The 26,056-nt window shown below is 39.3% G+C and overlaps 1 protein-coding gene across 1 annotated transcript; it reads right to left on the reverse strand.

Moving 5' to 3' along the window:
- Positions 1-889: 889 nt before the first annotated feature.
- Positions 890-24,306, reverse strand: CREBL2 (cAMP responsive element binding protein like 2). Its single transcript, XM_021690577.1, has 4 exons — positions 24,059-24,306; positions 4,596-4,793; positions 3,294-3,438; positions 890-1,409 (listed from the first exon to the last, which is right to left on the reverse strand). The coding sequence occupies exons 1-4, from the start codon at positions 24,071-24,073 to the stop codon at positions 1,405-1,407; spliced, it is 363 nt and encodes a 120-aa protein (XP_021546252.1). The 5' UTR covers positions 24,074-24,306; the 3' UTR covers positions 890-1,404.
- Between the last annotated feature and the right edge of the window lie 1,750 nt (positions 24,307-26,056).

Below are 26,056 nucleotides of genomic sequence, written 5' to 3' on the forward strand. Positions count from 1 at the left end.
GATTTAACGATGGGAAAGAGAAGAGAGAGTGATAAAGTGTCTCAGTGGGGAAAGTGAAAGATTCCTAGTCTGCACGTAGAATATGATGAGCTTGATTCCTCAACCATCACTGTGTTTGGTAGTCAGGAAGAAAGTAAATGTAGCTATGATGGGAACTGGAAACCCTGGCCTTGTGCACCTCCTGCCCGGCCTGCCAGCCGCCGAGCCGTGCACAACGCTGGCTCAGTGCTTCGCTCCAGAGCGGAGGTGCCGTCAGGGCTGAACCAGAGGCACACCCACAGTGTGTTTCTTCCTGGCTCAGAACACATTCATACGGAAACTCATGTCAGGGAAGAAACTAAGTGTTCTGGTTATGCCTACAGCCATTAGATCTACTAGCAATTTCTCCCTCGTTTTGTTCCAGATCTCTTGAGGCAGAAACTCGATCTCAGCAGCTAATTTCATCCTATTTTCTTTAGAAAAATTCTCCAAGTTAGTTGACTACACAAGGCAATATGTGTGAACATTCACTCCTACCCTCCCCACATACATATACAGACATACGATACAAACACATACATACATACATACAAACATACATACATACATACAACACTCTAGGTTGTGAAGATGATGTATGCTGCAGAAATGCCTAAAAGGTTACTTCCTGCTTAAAAATAAAATTTGACTAATTATTTTCCAAGTATGGACTAGGCCCTAGCAAACTTTTATAAATATAGTTTGAGAAGACAGCAACAAAAGTTTTAAATAGAGGCTGTCTTGAGGGCTTTCCTAATGGATTTTGTTAACACGTACATTATTTAAAACAGGCATATCATTATGGATTATAAAAATAGAAATGCATATATTTGTTAATACATATTCACAGCTTATGCTGGAATGGCTCACAGGAGAAATCATGGTTCATGCAGAAAATAAACATTACTCAAGTAAATATAAACAAATAAAATTAGGTCCATTAAGGCTGAGAACTTGGTTATCAGCCCATTTGGTTTCTCTTTGTAGGGCAATCAAAAACATAGGTGACACCTAAACACACATACGCATACAATGACATGAAATACATGGAAAGAATATAAATTAACCAATAAAGCAATGTGGAGTTAAGGTGCAAAAATACAATCTTCACCCACTTCTCTCTACTCCTGTGTTTTCAAGCATTGCAACATGTTCGATGCCATGGGTGGCAAGGCCAACCAGAACAGATCTGAATGTTTATAAATTCTCTAAGTGTTGAAAGTTAAAGCAAAATCCTTTGGGATTTTGGTAGAAATTGCAGATTTACAGAGATGACTACTGAGCAGTAGGTTGTAAATGGAGCCAAGAAGTACAATCTTGCCCTTTCATCCTCCATAGGAATCAGAATATTGACTTCAATCAGTGACTCATCATTTTATATAATCTTCACCCTGAAAAATAAATCAAAGTTACCAGTGTAAGAATGCTTGTAAGTCAATGAAGCTTGGTTAATGTTTTAAAATGCATTTTGTTTGTTTAGTATCTACAGAGAAAGGCTTTTTTAAAATACAGCCTGAAAGAAAACTGAGCTGATTTGGCTTTTTTTCATTAATTCAGTTTAGATAAAGGCAAATGTTACCTCATCTAAGAAAAGCTATCAAAAAGCAAACCCTTCAATTTTATAAAAATATTTTAAAAGAGGGGCATCTGGGTGGCTCAGTCGGTTGGGTGGCTGGCTCTTGGTTTGGCTCAGGTCATGATCTCAGGGTTGTGAGATCGAGCCCCACATCAGGCTCTGCGCTGAGCGCAGAATCTGCTTGTCCCTCTCCCTCCCCCTCTGCCCCTCCCCCCTGCTCTCTCTCTCTCTCAAAAAAATATCTTAAAAAAAAAATTTTAAAGATAAAGAGTTTATAGCATTTTCTTTTAATTGTTACAAGTGCTCCCAAAGCAGTCACGATGATGAAGAAACCAATCCATGACATCTTCATTACAAAATCCTTCCAGTCTCTTCAACAAATGGTGCTGGAACTACTGGATATTCACATGCAAAAGAATCAAATTGGACCTCTATCTCACACCATATAGAAAATTAACTCAAAAAGGATCAATGACCTAAAATATAAGCGCTAAAACCAAAAATTCTTAGGAAAACACGGGTCAATCTTCATGACCTTGGATTTGGCAACGGATTGTTACATACGACAAAACATGAACAACAAAAGAAAAAATAAGCTGGACTTCATCAAAATTTGAATGTTTTGTGCACCAAAGGACACTATCAAGAATGTGAAAAGACAATCTACACAATGGGAGAAATATCTGCAAATCATGTATCTGATAAAGGTCTAGAACCCAGAATATATAAAGAACTCTTACAACTCAACAACAAAATGAAAAACAACTCAATTAAAACATGGGCAAGGGACTTAGACATTTCTTCAAAGAAGATATACAAATGGCCAACAAGCACAAGAAGAGATGCTCAACACCATTAGTCTTCAGAGAAATGCAAATCAAAACCACAATCAGGGGCGCCTGGGTGGCTCAGTCATTAAGCATCTGCCTTCGGCTCGGGTTGTGATCCCAGGGTCCTGGGAATGAGCCCTGCATCGGGCCCCCTGCTCGGCAGAAAGCCTGCTTCTCCCTCTCCCACTCCCCCTGCTTGTGTTCCCTCTCTCGCTGTGTCTCTCTCTGTCAAATAAATAAATAAAATCTTAAAAAAAACATACAACACAATCAGATACTACTTCACATCTTAGGAAGGCTATAGTTTTTTTTTTTTTTTTAAGATTTTATTTATTTATTAGAGAGAGACACAGCCAGAGAGGGAACACAAGCAGGGGGAGTGGGAGAGGGAGAAGCAGGCTTCCCGCTGAATAGGGAGCCCGATGCGGGGCTCGATCCCAGGACTCTGGGATCATGACCTGAGCCGAAGGCAGACGCTTAACGACTGGGCCACCCAGGCGCCCCAGGAAGGCTATAGTTTTTAAAAATGGAAAATAAAAAGCGTTGGCAAGATGTACAGAAATGGAAAGCTTCATATGTTACCGGTGGGAATGTAGAAGATTTCATCCACTGTGGAAAACTACGGACTTCGGGGGTATACAAAGATTAGTCAGTTCAAAGGTTATGCCCTCAAACGGCTTATGCTGTAGAACGTGAGAAACAACTCTTCATAGATCCCATGTAAAATTCATTTCAATATTTAGAATGTAACACTATTTCACTTGCTTATTAGTGTATTATAAATAAAATCAACCTTTTAATGACATACCATGGAAACCCTACCTTAAGATGCTCCTCTAAATATAAACTCTCCCACTCATTGTACTCACAGGAATTGCTATTAGCATCTGTCTTCCCAGCTTTTGTGTGCCTGCTTGAGTTCTGCTGAGATTTGCTCTGCTCTTCTCCAGTGAGTAGGGCCTTGATTTCAGAAGGGATTTTTCCTTGGTCCATTGCCATGCACCACTGCTTGTACTGAAATATGTAAAATATTTTTAAGTAAAATTTTACTAGTCAGAGTTCAGGAACCAGTGGTAGAAATCCTAGACGTAGTAACTCCCATAACTAGAGGTCAAATTGGCTGCTGGGAATCCTACCCTCCACCGCATTTCCTATTTACCACGTAGCACATGTATGAGGCTTGCCATCTTTCAGAAGAGGACAGGCAACAGCTGAAGGATCTTCTTGTGCTAATACTGGCGATAATACTTCAGACTCAGAAGGACCCTCTGGTGAAAAGAACATCTCCCCACAGTGTGCCACTAATTAGAATCCTCTTTTTGCTGGCCCTCATTTCTACTCCTAAAACAGTAATTCTGTAACTTCTGTTCTCTTTCATAAACATTCACTGAACATCTACTTTCTACCAGAATGTGTACTATGGACTTTGGGGGTATACAAAGATTAGTCAGTCCAAAGGTTATGCCCTCAAATGGCTTATGCTGTAGAATTTGAGAAATAATTTACAGCCTCTGAATTGTATATATCTGGACTCTCTTCAGGCCCCAACCTTATTTCTTGCCTTTTAAAATGCTGAGGTAGTAGCCTGTCCCAGTTTTGTAATAATCATGGTAGCATTCTCTCTCTTCTCCAACCTGTCACCTCCTCCCTTTAGGTCATAGTAATGAGATTTCTATTCTCTTTTACATTTCTACAGCCACCACCCAAGGTCTTAATGAATGAATGAAACATGCTGAATAAACAGATATGTTTAAATACAAATGATGTACTATACATATTGTTACATATTGCTATATTGCTTTCTCCACTTAGCAATATAATGTCTTGTAATGTCTTCCTACACCAGTAAATATATATTTGCATTGTGATTTTTACTGGCTGCAAAGTAGTTCCATATATGAATTAGTATAATTTACTTAACCAATCTCCTATTGTTGTACATTTGGGTTATTTTTCATTTTTTTCTTTGATAAACAGTCCCTCAGTGAAATAGTCATGTACATTCTACTTCCACCAGCACTGTGCCTACATCCTGGCTAAGAGATTAATATTATTTCCCGTATTTGTCAAACGGATACGTGAAAATCGGTATCTTCATATTTTAATGTAGATTTCTTTGACTGCTAAGCTTAGGTTGATTTTTTCATGTGTTTATTGGTGGACTTTCTTACCATTTCCAGTTCCTCTCTGAGGGCACATATGGCTCTTTCCCGACTGGATACCAACTCTTCCAAATACTGATATCTTAGTTTTTTCCTAGCTCGGCATTCTCTTGCACTCTGCCGGCTCCTCTCAAGTTTTGCCTTCAAGTCAATTTTGGCTGGCTTCCGACCACGTTTGCCAGGTTTCTTTACTTTGCCTCCAACCACCTTCAGCAAGAGAGAAAAGAAACTATTTTTTTCTCTCAGTTCTGTTTCTAGGAAAGTGACTATGGCGGCATATTAGTAAGGAAAACATTTACAAATAATAAATAGATGAAACTAAGAAAGCATAATCCCATGAAATGCCTTATGAGTCTTTGCTTCCTGATTTTTTTCCTGATACTTTTGATACCATGAGTGTGAGAGAAGAAATACTGTAAGTTTTCATTATTTCTTCAATAATAAACTTTAAGTAGTTTAACAGTAAACTTTATGAACCATATGTAGCTGGATACTAAAATCTAAAAGACTGCCACTGAATATTTTGTTCACAAGGAATTTTTATTGACTTGAGAAAATAGTAAGAAAAAAAAAATCAATATTTAAAATTCTAAGTTCAGTGTGATTTCAACATTATAAAATAACACCCAGAAGAAAGGATATTTGTTAAAACATCAATAAGGATTTCTCTGACAGGTGTCATTATAAATAGCTTTTTTCTCATCTGTACTTTTTATGATTTTTAAATGTTTACAATTAGAAACAAAATCTGTATAAAAATTGTATGTATGTATATACAAATATATATACTATATATATATTTATAAGATTTTTTATTTTTATTTATTTATTTATTTGAGAGAGAGGGAGAGGGAGAGTAAGAGGGAGAAGCAGACTCCTCACTGAGCAAAAAGCCTGATGTGGGACTTGATCCGAGGACACTGAGATCATGACCTGAGCTGAAGGCAGACGCTTAACCGACTGAGCCTCCCAAGTGCCCTATATAATATATATACTTATAAATATGTATCCTAAGCAATTTGGCTATGAAGTCCCTCTTCAAATTTGTTGAATCCAAAGGAACACACAGCAAGTCTCTGACATCTTCAGGATAATTCTCTCCTGCCTTTACAAGCCTTTAATTATAACCCTAGACTGTCTCAGGAGATTTCTACCTGCTCCCACTGGTCATACGACATCTTTTCAGTATCTCTGTTACTCATTTACCTGCAGTGGCATAATTTTTTGGTCACTGACAAAGTAATTTAATCTTCTTCATTGTTTAGCTTTGGAACCTCTCCAAGTTCTTATACAACATGTAACTATGAGCTAAATGTGATGAATTTTTAAATACATCAACCTGAACTTGTACATCAAATAAATTTTCTTGAAAGCAATTACCTTGAAAGGGGTTACATTTATTCCAATGAACAAGTTTTTTGGGAAAGTGCTTTTAGAGCTAGTTTCTTACAAGCTACAACACAGTCTGCCTCAGATTATCTACTTTATCTGACAAGGTTCTGAATGATGTCTAGATCTTTCTGAAAATTACCCTCAGGGAATAAAAATGTCACAACTTCAGTATTCTGAAAGGAATATTGCTGAGGCTTTAAAGGCAATTGTTAAAGAGAAGATGCAAAACTCAAACACTGACAAATCACTGGAATAAAGTAGCAACTTTACCAGGTAATGAAACTCAAACTCAATATTCATGTGGATATAAAAACTCTCATTTGCTTGTTTGAAAACCACTATTAATATCACACACCAACAATGCCCAGTACCCTACAAGGATCAGATCATTACTAAGTATAATGGTTAGGTGGAAAACCGAACTGTAAATATGAATCAGCCACATTTACCAGACCCTGGGTGATAACATGATGGTCAACCACTGCATCGTGCATTTTATAGGGTGGCTCTGAAATAAGACTGAATACTCCAAGGCTCTGGGTAAAAACTTTCCCTTTCCAGCACTATTGCAAAGCTGGCTGCTTCAGTACTACTCCCAAATTAGTTTCAACTTTTCAAAAATAGGTCTTTTAGGGGCGCCTGGGTGGCTCAGTCAGTTAAGTGTTCAACTCTTGATTTCAGCTCAGATCATGATCTCAGGGTTGTGGGATTGAGCCCTGCATGGGGCTCTGCGCTCAGCAGGGAGTCTGCTTCTCTCCCTCTCCCTTTGCCCCTCACCCCCCCACAGCCCCCCACCGGACCCCTAGCACTCTTTCTTAAAAACAAAACCAAAAACAGGTCTTTTAAAGCTTTTTATAAGATGCATCACCATGTTTTTATTCCAATATAATAACATTCACCTCAGAAAACCACACAACTTTAATATTTGAAATCATTGAAATAAAGTATATTTGCTATTGCTACAGTTTTTAAAAAGTAATATATTTACGGCATAAATTCAGGTCTATAGTAAAATAAGTAGTAATCACATCTGTTCTCTATGTCGTGAAGTGAATCATCAATCATACCATACTATAACCTAATACTTCATATATTGCTGTTTGTAATTAATTCAGGAGAGGCTGCCTTTGAGAAACCAGCAAGAGGACACAGTGTACTTCAGAGACTTGACCGATTTTTTAAATAAACCTCCACACAGTCATAAAAATCCAACAATAGTTATAACCCTTTGTTTAGTTTTCATGGTAGGAATATTATTTTATTCCTTTCTTTTTTTAATTAGCAAGGCATAGTAAATAAATCCAGGGTTCCTGTATTTTACGTCCTCTCCTGTAAAATTACATCAAAACCACATAACGACCACTTCTCTAGTTTAATTTTTTCCTCAATGGTAGACTGAATTTTTGGCTTTGGGTGCCAGCTAAAATCGATTTAGTGTACCAGTTTTCAAGAGAATCAGGTATATTGCAGGATTACTGGGAATCTTAAGTAGAAGAGCATTTTGTAAAGAAAAAGGTACTATACAGGGGCGCATGTGTGGCTCAGCTGGTTAAGTGTCCAACTCTTGATCTCGACTCAGGTCATGATCTCACGGTTGTGGGATGAAGCCCCACGTCGGGCTCCATGCTCTCTCTCTCTTTCCCTCTGCCCCTCCCCCCACTCGCATGCCCTCTTGCTCAAAATATATAAATAAATCTTTTTTAAAAAGAAAAGAAAAACGTATTATACAAATGTGGGTTGGTATACTAGTTTCCTTAACAACTGAACTTCGTATGTTTCATAAGCCGTAATGATTAGGGGAGGGTTAGGAGAAATGAATGAAGGAACCAGAAACGAAAACTGAAATCAACCTCACAAATTCCTCCCAAATATCTCTGGCCCAAAAATCATCCTTACCAATGTTTCATAGAATTTTCACAAACTCAGTGATTACCACATTGTCCCCTTGCTCTCTCCTATTTCTTCTGTAAGGAAGTACATTAATGTGGCTAAGTAAAAGTGCTGATTTTATGCACCAACACAAACGCCAAAGAAAACTATGAAAATAATACGAAATTTAGCTTTTTCTAGTTTTATTTCTATTCACATAGAGCCACATGAAATTTTAAATAGCTATCTTTAAACAGCGGTATCTTTATCCACTACCCATTTTACTTCTCCACCCCCCACCCCTCACACACACATTTGTGAGCCAGAAATAGAAAGCCCCAAGGGAAACACTCAGAAAGCTTGTGTCCCTAGCCCTCACCATGAACAAACTTACTAGCCATTGATTTTTTCATACTCTCCACAGAGAATTTATTACACAAAGGTAGGACAGTAGAGATGTTAGATTTCAGTAGGGCTTTTGCAATACCAAGTTGTCTTCATTATATGTTGAAAATGTTCAAATCTATTTATTATAAGCAAGTTAAGAGTGAAGATCCTACTTTTCTGTTAACTACTTGGTTGTTTTTTCTTTTTTTAATACTTTCTCCATTGAGACAAGCTAAAACTAGATGTTATTTTTAGAAGGTAAGCACCAGGGACTGTCACATAATTCTATCTTAGTTCAAATATAATTCTATCTTAGTACACTTATTATTTAATAAATACAGCAGATAAAAACAAAAGATGTTCCTAAATAATGAATGGGTCAAAGAAGAGATCATAAGGGAAGTGGGAAAACTACTTTGAGATGAATGAAAAGGAAAACCCAACATACCAAAACCTGATGAGATGCAGCTAAAATAGGGCCCAGAGGGAGCCGTAAATGCCTAAACTAAAAAAAGAAGATTTGAAATCAATAACCTAACCTTCCACCTTAAGAAACTAGAAAAAGAGGGCGCCTGGGTGGCTCAGTTGGTTAAGCGACTGCTTTCGGCTCAGGTCATGATCCTGGAGTCCCGGGATGGAGTCCCACATCAGGCTCCCTGCTTGGCAGGGAGTCTGCTTCTCCCTCTGACCCTCCCCCCCTCATGCTCTCTGTCTCTCATTCTCTCTCTCGCAAGTAAATAAAAAAAAAAAAAAAGAAAGAAACTAGAAAAAGAAGAGCAAATTAAACCCAAAGCAAGCTGATAGAAGGAAGTAACAAATACCAGACCACACATAAATAAAATAGAGGATGGCAAAACAATTGAGAAAATCAGTGAAACCAAAAGTTGGTTCTTCAAAAAGATAACAAAATCAACAAAACTCTGGCTAAACTGGTCAAGAGAAAACAATTCAAAATACTAAAATCAAGACCAAAAGAGACATCATCCCTATCAACTTTACAGAAATAAAAATGGTTACATGGGATACTATGAAAAATTATATGCCAAAAACTAGAAAACCTAAAAGAAATGGACAAATTCCTAGACACAAAGTAGCAAAACTGATTTGAGAAGAAACAGAAAATCTGAATAAACCTATAACAAATAGATTGAATTAGTAACTGAAAAATCTCCCACAAAGAAAAGACACAGGTCCAAGTGACTTCACTGGTGAATTCTACCAAACATTTAAAGAATTAACACTAATTCTTTTTTTTTTTTTAAGATTTTATTTATTTATTTGAGAGAGAGAATGAGAGACAGAGAGCATGAGAGGGAGGAGGGTCAGAGGGAGAAGCAGACTCCCTGCCAAGCAGGGAGCCCGATGCGGGACTCGATCCCGGGACTCCAGGATCATGACCTGAGCCGAAGGCAGTCGCTTAACCAACTGAGCCACCCAGGCGCCCCTAACACTAATTCTTTATAAACTCTTCCAAAAAACAGAAAAGAACATATCCAAATTCACTCTATGAGGCCATTATTAGCCTGATACCAAACCAAAGATGTCATAAGAAAATCAATATGTTTTGTCAATATAGATGCAAATATCCTCAATATTTGCTAGCAGACTGAATCTAACAACATATAAAGAGGATTATACACCATGGCTATATGCGACTTATCCCAGGGATAAAGGCAGGTGTCACAACCAAAAATCAATTACTGTAATATATCATATCAATAGGAAAAAAGGGCCAAAGGTATATTTTTTTTCTTAAAGAGACTCTGAAAAAGCACTTGACAAAATCCAACACCTCATATGATAAAAAAAAAACACTCAATAAACTATGAATAAAGGGAACTCCCTCAACCTGATAAAGGGTACCTATGAAAAACCCACATATTTTTTTTGTAATTTTTTAAACTTTTTAAAAAAAGATTTTATTTACTTATTTGACACAGAGAGAGAGGGAACACAAGCAGGGGGAGCAGGAGCGGGAGAAGCAGGCTCCCCACCAAGCAGGGAGCCCAACACAGGGCTTGATCCCAAGATCTTGGGATCATGAGCTGAGCTGAAGGCAGATGCCCAACTGATTGAGCCACCAAGGCACCCCGTGAAACCTACAGTTAACATCACACTTAAAGGTGAAAGATTGAAAGCTTTCCCCCCAAAGATCAGGAAAAAGACAAAGATCTTGTCTTATCACTTCCATTCAACATTGTATTGGAGGATCTAGCCACAGCAATTAGGCAAGAAAAAGAGAATTCATTCAGATTGGAAGGGAAAAAGTAAAACTATTTCTATTTGGGGATAATATGATCTTCTATATAGAAAATTCTTGGGGCACCTGCGTGGCTCAGTTGGTTAAGCATCCAACTCTTGATCTCAGCTTGGGTCTTTGATCTCAGGGTCAGCAGTTCAAGCCCTCTGTTGGCTCCATGCTGGGCATGGAGCCTACTTAAAAAAAAAAGAAAAGAAAATTCTAAGGAATCCACAAAAAACTATTAGTGGTAGTAAATGAGTTGAGCAAGGTTGCAAGAGGCAAGATCAATAAACAAAAATTAGCTCTGTTTCTATACACAATGAACAATCTGAAATGAAATTATAAAAGCATTCATTGAGAATAGCACAAAAACATTCCATTTAGAATAGCATTTTATTGAGGGTATTTGCATCTATATTCATAAACCATATTGGTCTGTAGTTTTCTTATGGTATCTCTGTTTGGTTTTGGTATCAGGCTAATATTGGCCTCACAAAATGACTTAGGAATAAATTTAACAAAAGAAGTGTAAGACTTGTACACTGAAAACCACAAAACACTATTATAAGAAACTAAAGATCTAATAAAAAGACAGACATCCCATGTTAACGGACTGAAAGACTTAATATTGTTAAGATGACAATATTCCCCAAATTGATCTACAAATTCAACACACTCCCTATCAAAACCCCAGCTGAGGGCTCCTGGCTGGCTCAGTTGGTAGAGCATCTGATTCTTGATCTCACGGTCCTGAGTTTGAGCCCCATCCCATGTTGGGTGTAGAGATTACTTTAAAAAAAAAAAAAAAAAAAAAAAATCCCAGCTGCCTTTTTGCAGAAATTGACAAGATAATAAAAAAATTCATATGGAGGGCGCCTGGGTGGCTCAGTTGGTTAAGTGACTGCCTTCGGCTCAGGTCATGATCCTGGAGTCCTGGGATCGAGTCCCGCATCGGGCTTCCTGCTCAGCAGGGAGTCTGCTTCTCCCTCTGACCCTCCCCCCTCTCATGCTCTATCTCATTCTCTCTCTCAAATAAATAAATAAAATCTTTAAAAAAAAAAATTCATATGGAAATACAAGGACCCAAACAGCCAATCCTGAAAAACAACAAAATTGGATGGCTTACACTTTCTGATTTCAAAATTTAATAGAAAGCTACAGTAATCAAGATAGTGTGGCAATGGCACAGGGGAAACATACATATCAATGAAAAAGAACTGAGAATCCAGATATAAGCCCTTACATTTATGGTCAACTGATATTCAGTAAGGTGCCATAACAAAAGAGAAATGGGAAAAGAATAGTCTTTTCAATAAATGGTGCTGGGACAACTGGTTATCTGCAAGCAAAAGATTTAAGCTGGACTCCTACAAAACGCCATATACAAAAATTAACTCAAAGTAAAACAAAGACCTAAATGTAAGAGCTACACCTATACAACTCTTAGAGGAAAACATAGGAATAAATTCGTGACCTTGGATTAGGCCATGGTTTCTTAGATATGACACCATAAGTATAAGCAACAAAAGAAAAAATAAATTGGACTTTGAAAATTTTGTGCTTCAAAGACCATCATCAAGGTCAACCCATAGAATGGGAGAAAATATCTGTAAATCATACATATGATAAGGGACTTGTATCCAGAATATATAAAGAACTCTGACAATTCAACAGAAAAGGCAAATAATCCAGTTAAAGTGTGGGCAAAGTATATGAATCGACATTTCTCCAAAGAAAATATATGAATGACCAATAAATATGTGAAAAAGCATTCAGCATCATTAGTCATTTTGGAAATGTGACTCAAAACCAAGAAATAACACTTTATATCCACTAGGATGGCTATATAATAAAAAACAGCCAATAACATGTGGAGATGTGGAGAAATGGAACTCTCATACATTGCTGGTGGGGATATAAAATGGTGGCCATTTTGGAAAACCATCTGCATGTTCCCAAAAATATTAAACGTAGAATTACCATACAACCAGCAATTCTAGGTATATAACCACTCCTAGGTATATCCCAAGAAGAAATGAAAACATATGTCCACATAAGAACTTGTACAATGCATGTTCATAGGACTGTATTTCATGATAGCTAAAAAGTAGAAACAACCCAAATGTCCGTCAACTGATGAGTAGATAACAAAATATAGTGTGTTTATACAATGGAACATTATTCAGACATAAAAAGGAATGAAGTACTGATACATGGTTCAACATAGATGAACACTGGAAACATTACGCCAAGTAAAAGAAACCAAACACAAATGGCCACACACTGTATGATTCCATTCATATAAAATGTCCAGAAAAGGCAAATTTATAGAGATAAAAAGTAGATTATCGATTGCTTAGGGCAGGGGGGAGGGAAGGAGAGAATGGGGAGTGGCTGCTAAAGGGTTTCTTTTTTTTTTCTTTTTAAAATATATTTTGCTTTTTAGAGCTGTTTTAGGTTTACAAAAAATTAAGCAGAAAGTACAGAGTTCCCATATATCCCCTTTTCCTCCACCCTTCCAGTGTCCCCTATTATTAACATCTTGCATTAGTGTAGTACATTCATTAGAATTGCTGAACCAATGTTATTTTTTTTTTTTAAAGATTTTATTTATTTATTTGAGACAGAGAGAATGAGAGACATAGAGCCTGAGAGGGAGGAGGGTCAGAGGGAGAAGCAGACTCCCTGCCGAGCAGGGAGCCCGATGCGGGACTCGATCCCAGGACTCCAGGATCATGACCTGAGTCGAAGGCAGTCGCTTAACCAACTGAGCCACCCAGGCACCCTGAACCAATGTTATTAATAAATCCGAAGTCTACATTAGGGTTCACTCTTTGTGTTGTACAGTTCTATGTGGGTTTGACAAATGCATGTATCATGTATCTGCCATTATAGTATCATACAGAATATTTTCACTGCCCTAAAAATCCCATGTTTCACCTATTCCTCCCTCCCCCGCCCCCAAAATCTTGGCAACCACTGAACTTTTTACTACCTCTATAGTTTTGTGTTTCCAGAATGTCATATAGTTGGAATCACGTGGTAAGTAGCCTTTCCAAACTGGCTTCTTTCACCTGGCAATATGCATATAAGTTCTTCCCTGTCTTTTTGTGGCTTAATAGTTCATTTCTTTTCATTGATTAATAATACATTATATGGATATACCACAGTTTATTTATAAGAGGGTTTTTTTTAAGGTAATGAAAATATATACACAAAAAATATACACAACTCTGTAAATATACAGTTGACCCCTGAACAATGAGAGGGTTAGGGGCACTGACCCCCCCCAAGCAGTCAAAAAAATCCATGTATAACTTTTGACTCCCCCAAAACCTAATTACTAATAGCCTACTGTTACCTGGAAGCCTTCCTGATAACATAAAAAGTCAACTAATACATATTTTGTATATGTATTAGATACTATATTCTTATAATAAAGTAAGCTAGAGAAAAGAAAATGTTATTAAGAAAATCTTAAGGAAAATACATTTGCAGTACTGTGCTGTATTTACTGAAAAAGTCCACATATAAGTGGACCCACACAGTTCAAACCCAGGTTGTTTGAGAGTCAACTGTGCTAAAAATCACAGAATTGTATACTTTAAAAGGATGAATTTATGGTATGTGAATTATTTTTTTTGTGAATTATTTTTCAATAAAGCTGTTATCTTAAAAAGACAGTATTATTAAAAAAAATATATGAATCTTAAAAAGCAGAAAGACTAGCAGAAAAGGAAGTATCAAGGTGGCATGGAGACACAAGCTTATGAGGAGAAAGGATATTATAGAGGGGAGGGGTCAAGCCTAAGGGTTCTAATCTATGAGTTTAGCCAAGAGGGAGTTCCTGATAATTCTAAATTTAACCATTACAGAGAAAGAAAAGAACCTAGTCTGCAAAGGCCTGAGTGTGGATGGCACAGGCTTCCCAGTCAACAAGTTTTTCTTTTTTTTTTTTTTTTTTTAAGATTTGACTTATTTATTTGACAGAGAGAAAGAGAGAGAACACAAGCAGGGGGAGTGTCAGGTAGAGGGAGAGAGAGAAGCAGGCTCCCTGCTGAGCAGAGAGCCAGACGTGGGGCTCAATCTCAGGACCCTGGGATCATGACCTGAGCGAAAGGCAGACGTTTAACTGACTGAGCCATCCAGGCACCCCAACAAGTTTTAACTTTCATAGGAAGAGGAGTGAGGAAGGCTCCAGTGTCCAGACTAAATACTATGGACTCACTATGGACAAGGTCTTGAGTTAGGCACTCTACATGTTATCTCATGTTATTTCACACCATTTCAGGGGAAACAGCATTATGCTCATGTTTTTCAGGTAAAGAGGGGAAAATTAATTCCTTTATTCAATAACCATTTATTAAACACCTACCACACCCCAAACTCTGTGAAACTCCAGGAATATTAATATAAGAAGATGGGGTCCTAAACTGTAAGGAATATAGACTCATGAAATGCAGCAAACATGAAATAAACAATAACATCATAAAGGGCAGGATATCAGTGTATACAGGAATGGAGGGATGCATGTATAAACACACACACAGAGATGCATAGTGATCTCTTTATTTTATAGAGGACAAAATTTTAGTCCAGAGAATTTTAGTATCAGAGCAGGGTCCAGAACCTAGGACCCCTGATTTGCATCATAGCAACTTGTCATGAGTTAACTCACTATCAAGTATGACTATTCCCCCAGATTTCATGGTAGGACTGGTTGACTTGATCATATCATGCCCTGAAAAGGCTCTAAAACTGACAGGTGCTTTAATATGCACTACTATATTAATGCTACAAAGTCATTCATCTACTCCAGCTCACTGTGACATTAGCCACTTGATGGAGGGTGGTGGCGAAGAGGTTAACTAACAAACTTTTTCATTTTATGCTTCCTTGAAATTTCCCTCTACTATTGTGGCTCTCCATGCCTACCAACTGAAGTCATGCCAATCTATTCCTTAAAAAATTCTGATTTAGCTCTTCCTCTCTACTCCTACTACCCATATTAGTCCGAGCCCCACTCACAGGTTATTACAATAGGTTCTCAGTGGGTCTTTCTACCATCTCTCCTTTTCCACTCCCACTTTCCTAGCTAATCCATCTTGCAAAGAGCTGCCAAGTTAAGCTTTCTTTTCAGCTTATTAAAATAACTTTGCTGTATTTTCCTTCATTGTAAAAAAGTAGTATCTGATCATTATAGAAAGAATAAACTTTAATGGCCCTTTGGCCATGTTACTCTCCAGCGCAAGAGACGATCTCTGACTCAGCACTGCTTACTAGGTCACCATATCCAGTATATCGGTTTGCTGTGGCTGCTGGAACAATTACCACAAACTTGGTGGTGATTAAAACAACAGAAATGTATTCTTTCTGTTCTGGAGGCCATAAGTTTGGCAGGGTTTGCACTCCCTCTGAGACCACAGGGGAGAATCCATCCTTTACCTCTTCCAGCCTCTAGCAGCTATCAGCATGCCTTGATTTGTGGCCCTATCAATCCAATCTCTACCTCTGGGTCACACTGCCTTCACGCCTGTCTGCCAAATCTCCCTTGGCCTCACTCTCATGAGGACACTTGTCATTGGATTTAGGGCCCACCCAAATAATCTAGGATAAATTCTTCCTCTCAAAATCATTAACTGAATCACTTTTTTTTTCCGAATAAGGTAATATTCCCTTTTACCATATAAGGTGATATTCACAAGTTCCAGGGATTAGGACACAGATATATCTTTATAGGGGCCACCATTCAGCCCACTTCATCCAGGCTCCTGCTCACCAAGCCAATCTTCTCTTTCTTACTCCCAACAGGGGCATCATATCAAGTCATGCCTCCTTAGGACCTCACCCCATCTCCTGCATTCCCTCCTATCTTCACCATTTCTCTAAATGTTCTCTCCATCTCCCCAACATCTGGAACAGCAACTGTTACGCTTTCTTTGGTTAGGGTAAGCTCTAGCCCTCTTCCTCTGAAGCTCTCCCTGGCCCTCTTCCCATATGTCATTCCCATATGTCACCCTCTTCCCATATGTCATTCCCATATGTCACCCTCTTCCCATATGTCATTTTTCTTCTCCCAATGTCTGGAACATATAGTGAACACATTGAATTTATATGTTATATTGGTTTTTTTAGTGGCCTCACAGATTTAAGTTCTATCTCCTCCAAGTAACGTGAGCTCCTCAGGCCCAAAAGCTGTGTTTTCTACTTCCGCAACCTCAACTCTATCCAGCCCAGAGCCAGGCATTTATTAAAAGACTGATCATTGAATAAATAATTGCAAAGAAAAATTAGGAACACTGTGAAACTGACTTAAGTTGATATCACTACTATGACTGCCAACTTATAGAAACCGTAAAAAAAAAAAAGCTCCCTCATAAGGGATACAAAATCTGAAAAACCAGTTAAGAACTCTTAACTATTTTACCACCCTATTTGCACTTATTTACATCCTAATGCTCTAATTCTTAAGGCAACTCATAAAAGTTTCAAGCTGTTAAGTCTAACAGAATTATCGCATTTACACGAAGGGGTAGGTAGCAACAGCTCCAGCTAAAACCAAAAAAGAGCAGGAGGGCTTGTTTCACTCTTTTTAAAAACGTGAAGTGAAAAGTTATCTCCAACTGCTTAAAGAAAAATAAGACAGATATGAATGTTCCCAGCTAGTGCTGTTTACCACTTTAAAGAAAAAACAAGTAGCTGCATTTTCATTTGGTGTTAAGACTCCCAAAACTTCCTTCACAGCTGTGGGTTAGGCCTTTTATTTACCAGATCTTCAGAAAGAAAGTCTAATCACATCTTCCTGCTGCTAACCTTTCTGCCAGTTTTTCTAGTCAACGGAAGGAGAAAGAAGATAAAGTAGGCCTCTCTGAACTGAGTTAACTCCTGCCTCTCCTCTCCCAACACCTATGCCTGCCCTGGCCCCCCGCTGATTGTTTGAGGCTAAATGTAATACTACAAACTGACTCACTGACAGTGGTCTATACCTAATTGTCTTTGCTTCTTTCCTGCCCACCTCTTTCTCAACCGCCACATTTTGGCTTCCACCCTATCACTCCAGGGAAAATTCTCTTGCTAGGTTCATAAACAATCTCCTATTTTCCAAGTCCAACTGATACCTTTTAACTGTTTCCTTGACCCCCCCCCTTTTTTTTGTAGCATCTCATATTGTAGACTAAGTCTGCTCTTTAAAATTCTCTGTTCCCTTAGATAAATGGCATAATAGCCCTTTTTGTTCTCGTTCTCCTGTATCACTAACCTCTCCTTTCCCGTTTATGTTGCTGGGTCCTATTCCTCAGCCCCTTCTGATCATTTTATTGTTTTCTAGGGTTTGTGTCTTTAGCTCTCTCTTCTGTCTACACTCTTCATCCCTGAAGGATTTTATGCATGCTCCATCAACCACAACCCAAACTGTAATAGTCTCAATATGGTCTTTAGCTCAGGCCTTTCTTATGAGCAATCTAACCGAGCTGGTGCAGAGTCAGAAAGCACTAGCATTTATCGAGAACCCATGAGGTACTAAGTTCTTTTGGTATGGGCTCACATATATACAGCTGACTCTTGAACAATGTGAGGGTGATGGGTGCCAACCCCCAAGCAGTCAAAAAACCGTCTGTAACTTTTCACTCCCCCCAACACTTGACTACTACTAGCCTACTGTTGATTGGAAGCTTTGCCAATAACATAAAAAGTCAATTAATGCATATTTTGTATGTTATATGTATTATATATTATAAACCTACAATAAAGCTAGAGAAAAGAAAATGTTATTAAGAAAATCATAAGGATGAGAAAATATATTTACTGTACTATATTTTTAAAAAATTCACGTGTAAGTGGATCTGTGCAGTTCAAACTTGCATTGCTCAAAGGTCAGCTGATTTTTTTTTTTTTTTTAAGTAAGTTCTATGCCCAACGTGGAACCTGAACTCACGACCTGAGATTAAGAGTTGCATGCTTGGGACGCCTGGGTGGCTCAGTCAGTTAAGCGGCTGCCTTCGGCTCCGGTCATGATCCCAGCGTCTTGGGATCAAGCCCCGCATCAGGCTCCTTGCTCAGCGGGGAGCCTGCTTCTTCCTCTCCCTCTGCCTGCCTGCCACTCCCCCAGCTTGTGCTCTCTCTCTCACTCTCTCTCTCTGTGTCAAATAAATAAATAAATAATCTTTAAAAAAAAACAACAAAGAGTCGCATGCTTTACCGACTGAACCAGCCAGATGCCCCAAGGGTCAACTGTTATTACATTTAATTCTCACAATAATTTATTAAAGTTTTATTAACCCATCCAATGAAGAAATTTAGTTTGGAAGAGATGAAATAATCTGTCCAAAATCCTAACAGCTTGAAAGTGGGAGAAAGGAGATTTGAACTTTGGTTATATGACAAAATCCATGTTCTTTCCTAATTGCACCATCTACTTCTAGTCTTATCCCAGTTCCTACATCTTTACCCTAATCCATTCTCCATATAGCTGTCAGCATTATTTCCTTCAAAGAAACACATCCGATATTGTCAGCTCTGCTTTAAAATCCTTAACGGCTCCCCAACATCTATGGCCTTGGTTTTTAAACTTCAGTAAGCATATGAGCCACTCAACTGGGGAGCCTAATTAAAATTCAAATTCCCAAGCCCCATTCTCAAGATTCTGGGTCAGCAGGTGTTTTCTTTATTCCACACTTTGAAAAATACTGACCAAAATTTGTTAGCTTACCTTGCCAGGCATATCATGATCTGGCCCCTGCTTATTTTACCAACCTTATCTCTGCCCATACCTCTACTTGTGCTTTATGCTCTAGCTCAGGGGTCAGTAACCTATAGCCCTGCTGGCCCAGCCTGTTGCCAGTTTTGGTAAATAAAGTTTTATTAGAACACAGCCACACCCAGTCATTAAGTTCCACCTATGGTTACTTTTGTGCTAAACTGGCAGGGTTGAGTAATTGCAACAGGGATCAAAATGGCCGGCAAATAATTACTATATGGCTCTTTACTGAAAATTTGCCAACTCCTGCTCTAACTTATAGCACAATACTTATTATCCAGTGCAGTATGCTTCAGTGCAAGGTATTCCTTCTTTCCCATTTTCTGGGGGACTCCTATTCTTCCTCACAGATTCACTCCTACTGTGTGAACCCGTGTCTGACATGCCCAGACAGGCACCAGTTCCTACTGCTCCAAAAGCACTTTGCCTCTATTGCCCTTTTTTTTTTTTACCTCACTATATTGTAATGACTGTTCTATATGTCTGCTTAGCCCTTTACTGAAATGTAAGCTCCCAAGAATAGTTATAAACTTTTTCACCTTTGTATCTGTCTAGCATAATGCATGTACATATTAGGTGTCCAACAAATATTTAGTGAATTAATGAATGAATAAACTTTTCTGAAAACCTTAAAAGAGCTAATCATTCTGAATAAGAATATGTAAACTTAGATTTCAACTGGTTTCTGAATTATTTAAATTACTCCTTAGGGTTAAAACTATCTTTTGAGGTACCCTAGGTAAAATATGCATGTAACCTAGACAGGAAAGGAAGGCACATTAAATCTGTCAGAGATTTGTTTAGTAGAGGAGCTGACTCTTCTGTTTTGGTCTTGTGGATAGCACTAATGAAGAGGAGAATAGGAAAATCAGAAAATATCTGGGTTTTGTGGCACTGCTCAAGGCGGGTAGCTCCAACTACAGCAAAGGATGGATAAAGGGTCAATAGGATTCAGGGTCCAAAGGACAGATCTGGGAATGTCAAAGACATTTTTTGGCCAAGTTGAAATTTTTGCGAGAACCAATGCTACTCAGAACAACTGAATGGAACAGAAGACCCTATCTTCCTACCTAAGAGGTAAGGAAGGTGTGAGAAAACTTATTTTCAGATAATTGTGTGTAATACAGGTAGACAAGAGGTCTATGAAGTCTATGAAGGAGAACAGCGTCCAAATTAGCACATTGTGGCCAGCGCCTGGCCCATTCTCTTGTCAGTTGCTCAACTGAATCTTGATGCCCTAAACTGTCAGGCAATACAGGATGGCAGTCTTTTACCAGCTTAGTCTGTGGCAGGAACACATCTGGTCTAGGATATCTCAATTTACATCAGTCTTTGATTCAATAAACATAAAAGTCAAACATAAAATAAAAAAATAAGAACCTTCTGCCTATGATCAAAGCCTCTGAAAATAACACACTTTTATTTTCTTTGTAATGGAATGTAGCAGGTCAGGAAGGAGCTTTCATAAAAATAAGCACTTCTTCCTAGTGGTGGACATGCAGGTGGGCTCAGGAGACTACCTTTCTCACACAATCTGACAGTTAAATACACAGCTTAAGTTCATTTCATGCCCCATCCCATTGCCCCGTCCCATCTGGGGCACAGTTAGGAACAAAGGGTAGTGTAGGTATAAACATGGCTGCAAATGTTAGGAATAACACGCAATTAAGAATTACTAAAATGAGCATCTCAGGTACCAACTGTACTGTGCCAAGGACCAAAGAAGTCACTACTGGGTAACAACACTTTTTGTGTGTGTTTACTATGTGTTAGACTCTGTACTCAATGCTTTATAATAATGCATTATCCCTAATCCTCAACAAAGCCTGTGAAAAAGTTATTGACCATTTAACAGATAAAATGGAAACTCAGAAAGGTTAATTAATCAGCCAAGATTTTTCTTTCCCAACTGGCCTAGAAGAGATCTACTCAGTCAATGTTTGAGCTCTGCTACTTAGCACTTTCCCACGCCCCCACTTTTGGATGCCCATGTACCTCTTGCTTTATTTTTGCCATGTGCCATTGTCTATATATAGTCTGGCTGGGTGGCTCAATGGAGCACACTGATTATAATAAAGCCCAGGTATGTCAGGGCAATCTTCTTAATGCCACTCTGTTCCAACTTAATCCAATCACTATTAGTGAGTACCCTATGCTGTATCAGGCACATTGCTAGATGGTAGAAAGGCAAAGCTGCACTCCCATTCAAATCTGTCCTACTCTGACTCCAGAAAGCTAGGTGACAGAATGTGGAGAGCTCCTGGCAAACTCATTCATCAAAACTGATGAAAACAACTCAGAAGGGGCACCTGGGTCAGCACTGATGAAAACAACTCAGAAGGGGCACCCAGCCAGTTAAGCATCTACCTTTGGCTCAGGTCATGATCTCCAGGCCCTGGGATCAAGCCCCACCCTGTGTCAGGCTCCCCATTCAGTGGGGAGTCTGCTTTTCCCTCTGACCCACCCTACTCTCTCTGTCAAATAAATAAATAAAATCTTTAAAAAGATTATTTTAAAAACCCAACTCAGAATACAGAATCTTTATCATCATCACCTGTTTCCCTGACCTGCTCATTCAAATACTGTCTCTCTATAACTGCTGCTCCTACCCAGTCCATCCTCTTCCTATTCCCCTGGCCTTGCTGTCAGCCAGTTTGTCATCCTTTATGCTCTCCCATCATACTTTATGCACAACCACTGTAATTCCAAGCCCCAAGTCTCACCTCCCCTTATACAGGAGAAAATGGAACCGGAGACTCCATCACCTATATATACATAATGTGAGGAGAAAATGTGTTTTGTACATATGTATGTCTATGCTAGGAGGACAATTTAATTCTGCAGGACTATAACAACTAGGGTACAGAAAAAGGCAGGGCTGGGAGGTGCCGAAGACTTAAGGGCTGCTTCCTACTGCCTGACTGCTGGAAGAGCAGTCCGATCTTGCTGTACATGGCATTTAAATATTACTCATCCACAACTACGACATGCATTCAAAGTGAAAGTTGTGTATTCACAGAGGCACTATCCATCCAGAGACATGTGGAATGGATTTTCTTTTCCATAATCATTAAAGATTTAAGAAACCGCTGGTTTCTAAAAAAAAAATGTATTAAAAAGAATGAGAACTGAGTTCATTTTACTCACCTGTGAACCCTACAGGAGGTAAGCTATGGATAGTTTACCCCCCAGATTTAACTTCACTCTCTTAGGGAAAACAATACAATTTTATACCCTCCACTACAGTTTGCTAGTTTTAGAAATAACTCCTATGTGATTTTATAGGTAAGTAAAATAACTCCAAATCCTATGTATTTTTCTTGGACTTGAGACTACTGAAGACTTTGAGAAAGATATTAAATGTCTCAAAAGTCTGAAAAGGAAAATAAAAATTTTATAGAATATACTGTGAGAGCCTCATATTACGGAAATTAAAGAACAATGTTATTTTAACATCCTTAAAGAACCATAACATTATTTTCTGCAAAAGATAATGGATACAGTATTCAGATTTACTTCCAAAATTAATACTGAACAATCAAGCTAGCAAGACTTTCATGGAAAAATTATTTTCTGATGTTTCTGGAAAACTTTCAGAACTCCCCCTTTCTGTCTTGGAAACACCACTTTCTGTTAGGGTTTGCTACTTCACAAGCAAATTGTTTCTCCAGGTGAGTCTCAATTCCAAAGTACTGCATTGGGCTTTCCCTTCATCTATCACTTTGCTCAGAGCCTTCTGTAAGAACAGGAAGAGGAGATAATGTAGAATAAAGCAAGCAGCGCAGAGAAGCTAGAAATTTTTTCATTCTCTCTAAGGATGAGGGAAACAAAAACGTGAAAGCAGCGAAGTATTAATGGTTTGGTGGAGGGGGACAGGGCACCCAAACAAAGGAAAATCCTAGCTCGAAGTATGCCAGAGACTGTGGAAAGTAAGACCTCTGAAAGGCAAGAGAAGGAGTGATTTCTACATCAAAAACTGGCAAAGTCAAGAAGTCTGACTCCTTAAAAAAAAAAAAAAAGTTCAATTTCCTAAACATTCTAAAACATCAATAAGCTAACCATCCCTATCTTCATGAACTAAAACTAGACAACACTAAGGTGGATAGACATAAAGACAGAAATAGGTTATATGTAACCTATATGAACTAGCCAATAATGAACAATGCCTGTTAGAATCATAGGAATAAGTGATTTGGACGGCAAAAGGGGGATGGTGGTAAGATATTAAGATAGATTAACAAGAAGGAATTCACTACTTTTCTTAGAGAAGGCTTTCTAGAGGAGGTTAGATTCTGGACGAATAGCAACAGGAGCTTAGCAGGGTGTTCCAACCAACCACAGGAAAATAGCTCAGAGGGGGAGTGAACTGATGATATGAATGGGGCATTGAGTAAAAGAGCCTGAGAGAATAAAGGGGAACCTTCAAGGGGAATAGGGCTGGTTCAGGGTGCCCTAATTAAGGTCTCCAAACTGGAGAAAGTCTGGGAGGGGGGCAGGGAAGGCAAAAAGAAAAAGCACGGTACTTTCTTCACTTATTTCGCTAGGCAAGTCAAGGACTAGGGTTTGCACTACCTGGAAAAGCTGACTAACAGGCTTGCCCTGGGACTGAAAAATCTCCAGAGGAGAGGGCCCCTTCTGGAAAGACGCAGCCCCCCGATCCCTGAATTCCTGGTTGGGTACCATGGGGTAATAACTGGAGGCGCAGGGATGTCTAAGGCAGGTGTTTCCTGGGTGTTGGCGTGGCTACCAGACTGAGGTTCAGCGGCGGGTCTAGCACTTAGCGACAAGCAGGCGGCGGCAGCTGCGCGTGCAAACCACAGGACTTACCTTACTGTCATCCATCTCGGCGGACAGGCCGGCCTGGCCAGGCGCTCCCTCCCCCTGACCTCCCCCGGCTCAGCCGGCCTGGCCCGGCCCGGCCCCCGCCCCGGGGGAAGAAGGCGATATGGTTCTGACTGTCTCCTCCTCTCGCCTAACAGTTCGCTTCCCTGATGCCACAGTCACGGGGACGAGGGACCAGTTCAGGAATGACAGAGCGGACCCTGGAGGCGGCCCAAAACGCCTCCTTTCGCCGCCGCCGCCTCCTCCTCCCCCTCCATGACAGTCTCGGGGTGTGTTTACAGACGCCCTGGAGAGCGGCCCGGACGGGAGGGTGGGCGGGAGCACTGCTCGCGGAATGGCCTCTTCGGTTGCCGTAGTCGGCAGCGTTCTGGGGATTGTAGTTTTCCCTAATGCACTCTCTGCAGGACTGACTAGGAAGAAAACTACAATGTCCACATACCCTCAGCCAGGCGTCGGTTTTCCTCCTGCCGGCGAGCGCTGCGGGGGAGGAGCCAGCCAGGAGCCCGACTACGTTTCCAAAAGTGCGCTGTTTTGGACTTCCAGCGCTCTGGGCACCGGTGGGGCGAGTTTGGGGCCCCGCAGAAGCCCGCCCCAAGGAGGAGCCCTGGGGGCAGGCCCTCTTGCGGGACACCGAGGAAACCCTGAAGGTTCTTTATTAAAAAAAGAAAAGAAAACTAAGAATGTACAGTGCTGCAGCTGTTTTGAGAAACAATTGGGCAGTTCTCACGATATTAGTTACCATATAGCCAACAATTCCAAAGAAATGAAAACACACCTTCACATGAAAACTTGTACAGCGATGTTCTATCCTAGAAGCATTATTCATAATAGTCAAAAAGTGGAAACAACCCAAATGTCCATCAGTGGATGAATGGATCAGATAAACGTGGTACGTATGTGCAGAGGAATGTTATGAGACCATATAAAGGAATGAAGTACTGATAAATGCTACGGTGTGGGTGAGCATTGACACCATGCAAAATGAAGAGCCTCATTTTGTAGATTCCATTTATAATGGAAGATCCAGAATAGGTAATTGAAAGAAACAAAAAGCAAGTGGTTGACAAGGGCTAGGGTGGGGAACAGCAGGGAGGTGGGACAGGTATGGGGAGGGATTGTTCATCGGCACTGGTTTTCTTTTTTGAGGTACTGAAAATGTTCAAAAATTAAGGGCGCCTGGCTAGCTTAGTGGGTAGAATATGGGACTCTTGATCTCGAGTTATGAGTTAAAGATATGTTTGCAGCCAAATACAGTGAATATTAACTAAAAATTTTAAAAGAAATAGTGATCCTCAGGGCACCTGGGTGGCTCAGTTGGTTAAGCATCTGCCTTTGGACTGGGTCATGGTCCCAGAGTCCTGGGATCAAACCCCACCTCCGGCTCCCTACTCAGCAGGGAATTTACTCCCTCTACCCTTTCTCCTGCTCGTGATCTCTCTCTCTCTCTACCTCTGTCTCTCTCTGGTAAATAAATTAAAATTTAAAAAACACTTTTAAAAATGAAAAAAAAGTGAATTTTACAGTATGTGACTTATACCAATAAAACCATTAAAAAATAACTAAGATGGCCTTTGCATACCGCTGATTTAATAAAGTCAGTGGTTTTTGTTGTTTCAGCCTAAATTAAACCATTGAGCATTTGATAAAGATTCATTAATGTTCCTTAATGTTATTCTGGAGAGCTCTTTGACCCAGTCCTTTTCAAAGACTCCTAAAACCCTTCCAAAATTCAATTGAGGTAGAGTTGCCAGATTTAGGGATAAATATACAAAACACTCACAGTTGGTTTTAGGATAAACAAGTAACTTGTTAGTATAAGTATGTCCCATACAATATTTAAGACACACTTTTACTAAAAAGAGAGCATTTGTTGTTTATCTGAAAATCAAATTTAACTGGGTACCTTCTATTTTATCTTTTAACTCCAAATTGAGGAAGGGTAATAGAGGCATACCTTGTTTTATCGTACTTCACTTTATTGTG

The sequence above is a fragment of the Neomonachus schauinslandi genome, chromosome 5 (genome assembly GCF_002201575.2).
Source record: "Neomonachus schauinslandi chromosome 5, ASM220157v2, whole genome shotgun sequence".
In the NCBI taxonomy this organism is placed as follows: domain Eukaryota; kingdom Metazoa; phylum Chordata; class Mammalia; order Carnivora; family Phocidae; genus Neomonachus; species Neomonachus schauinslandi.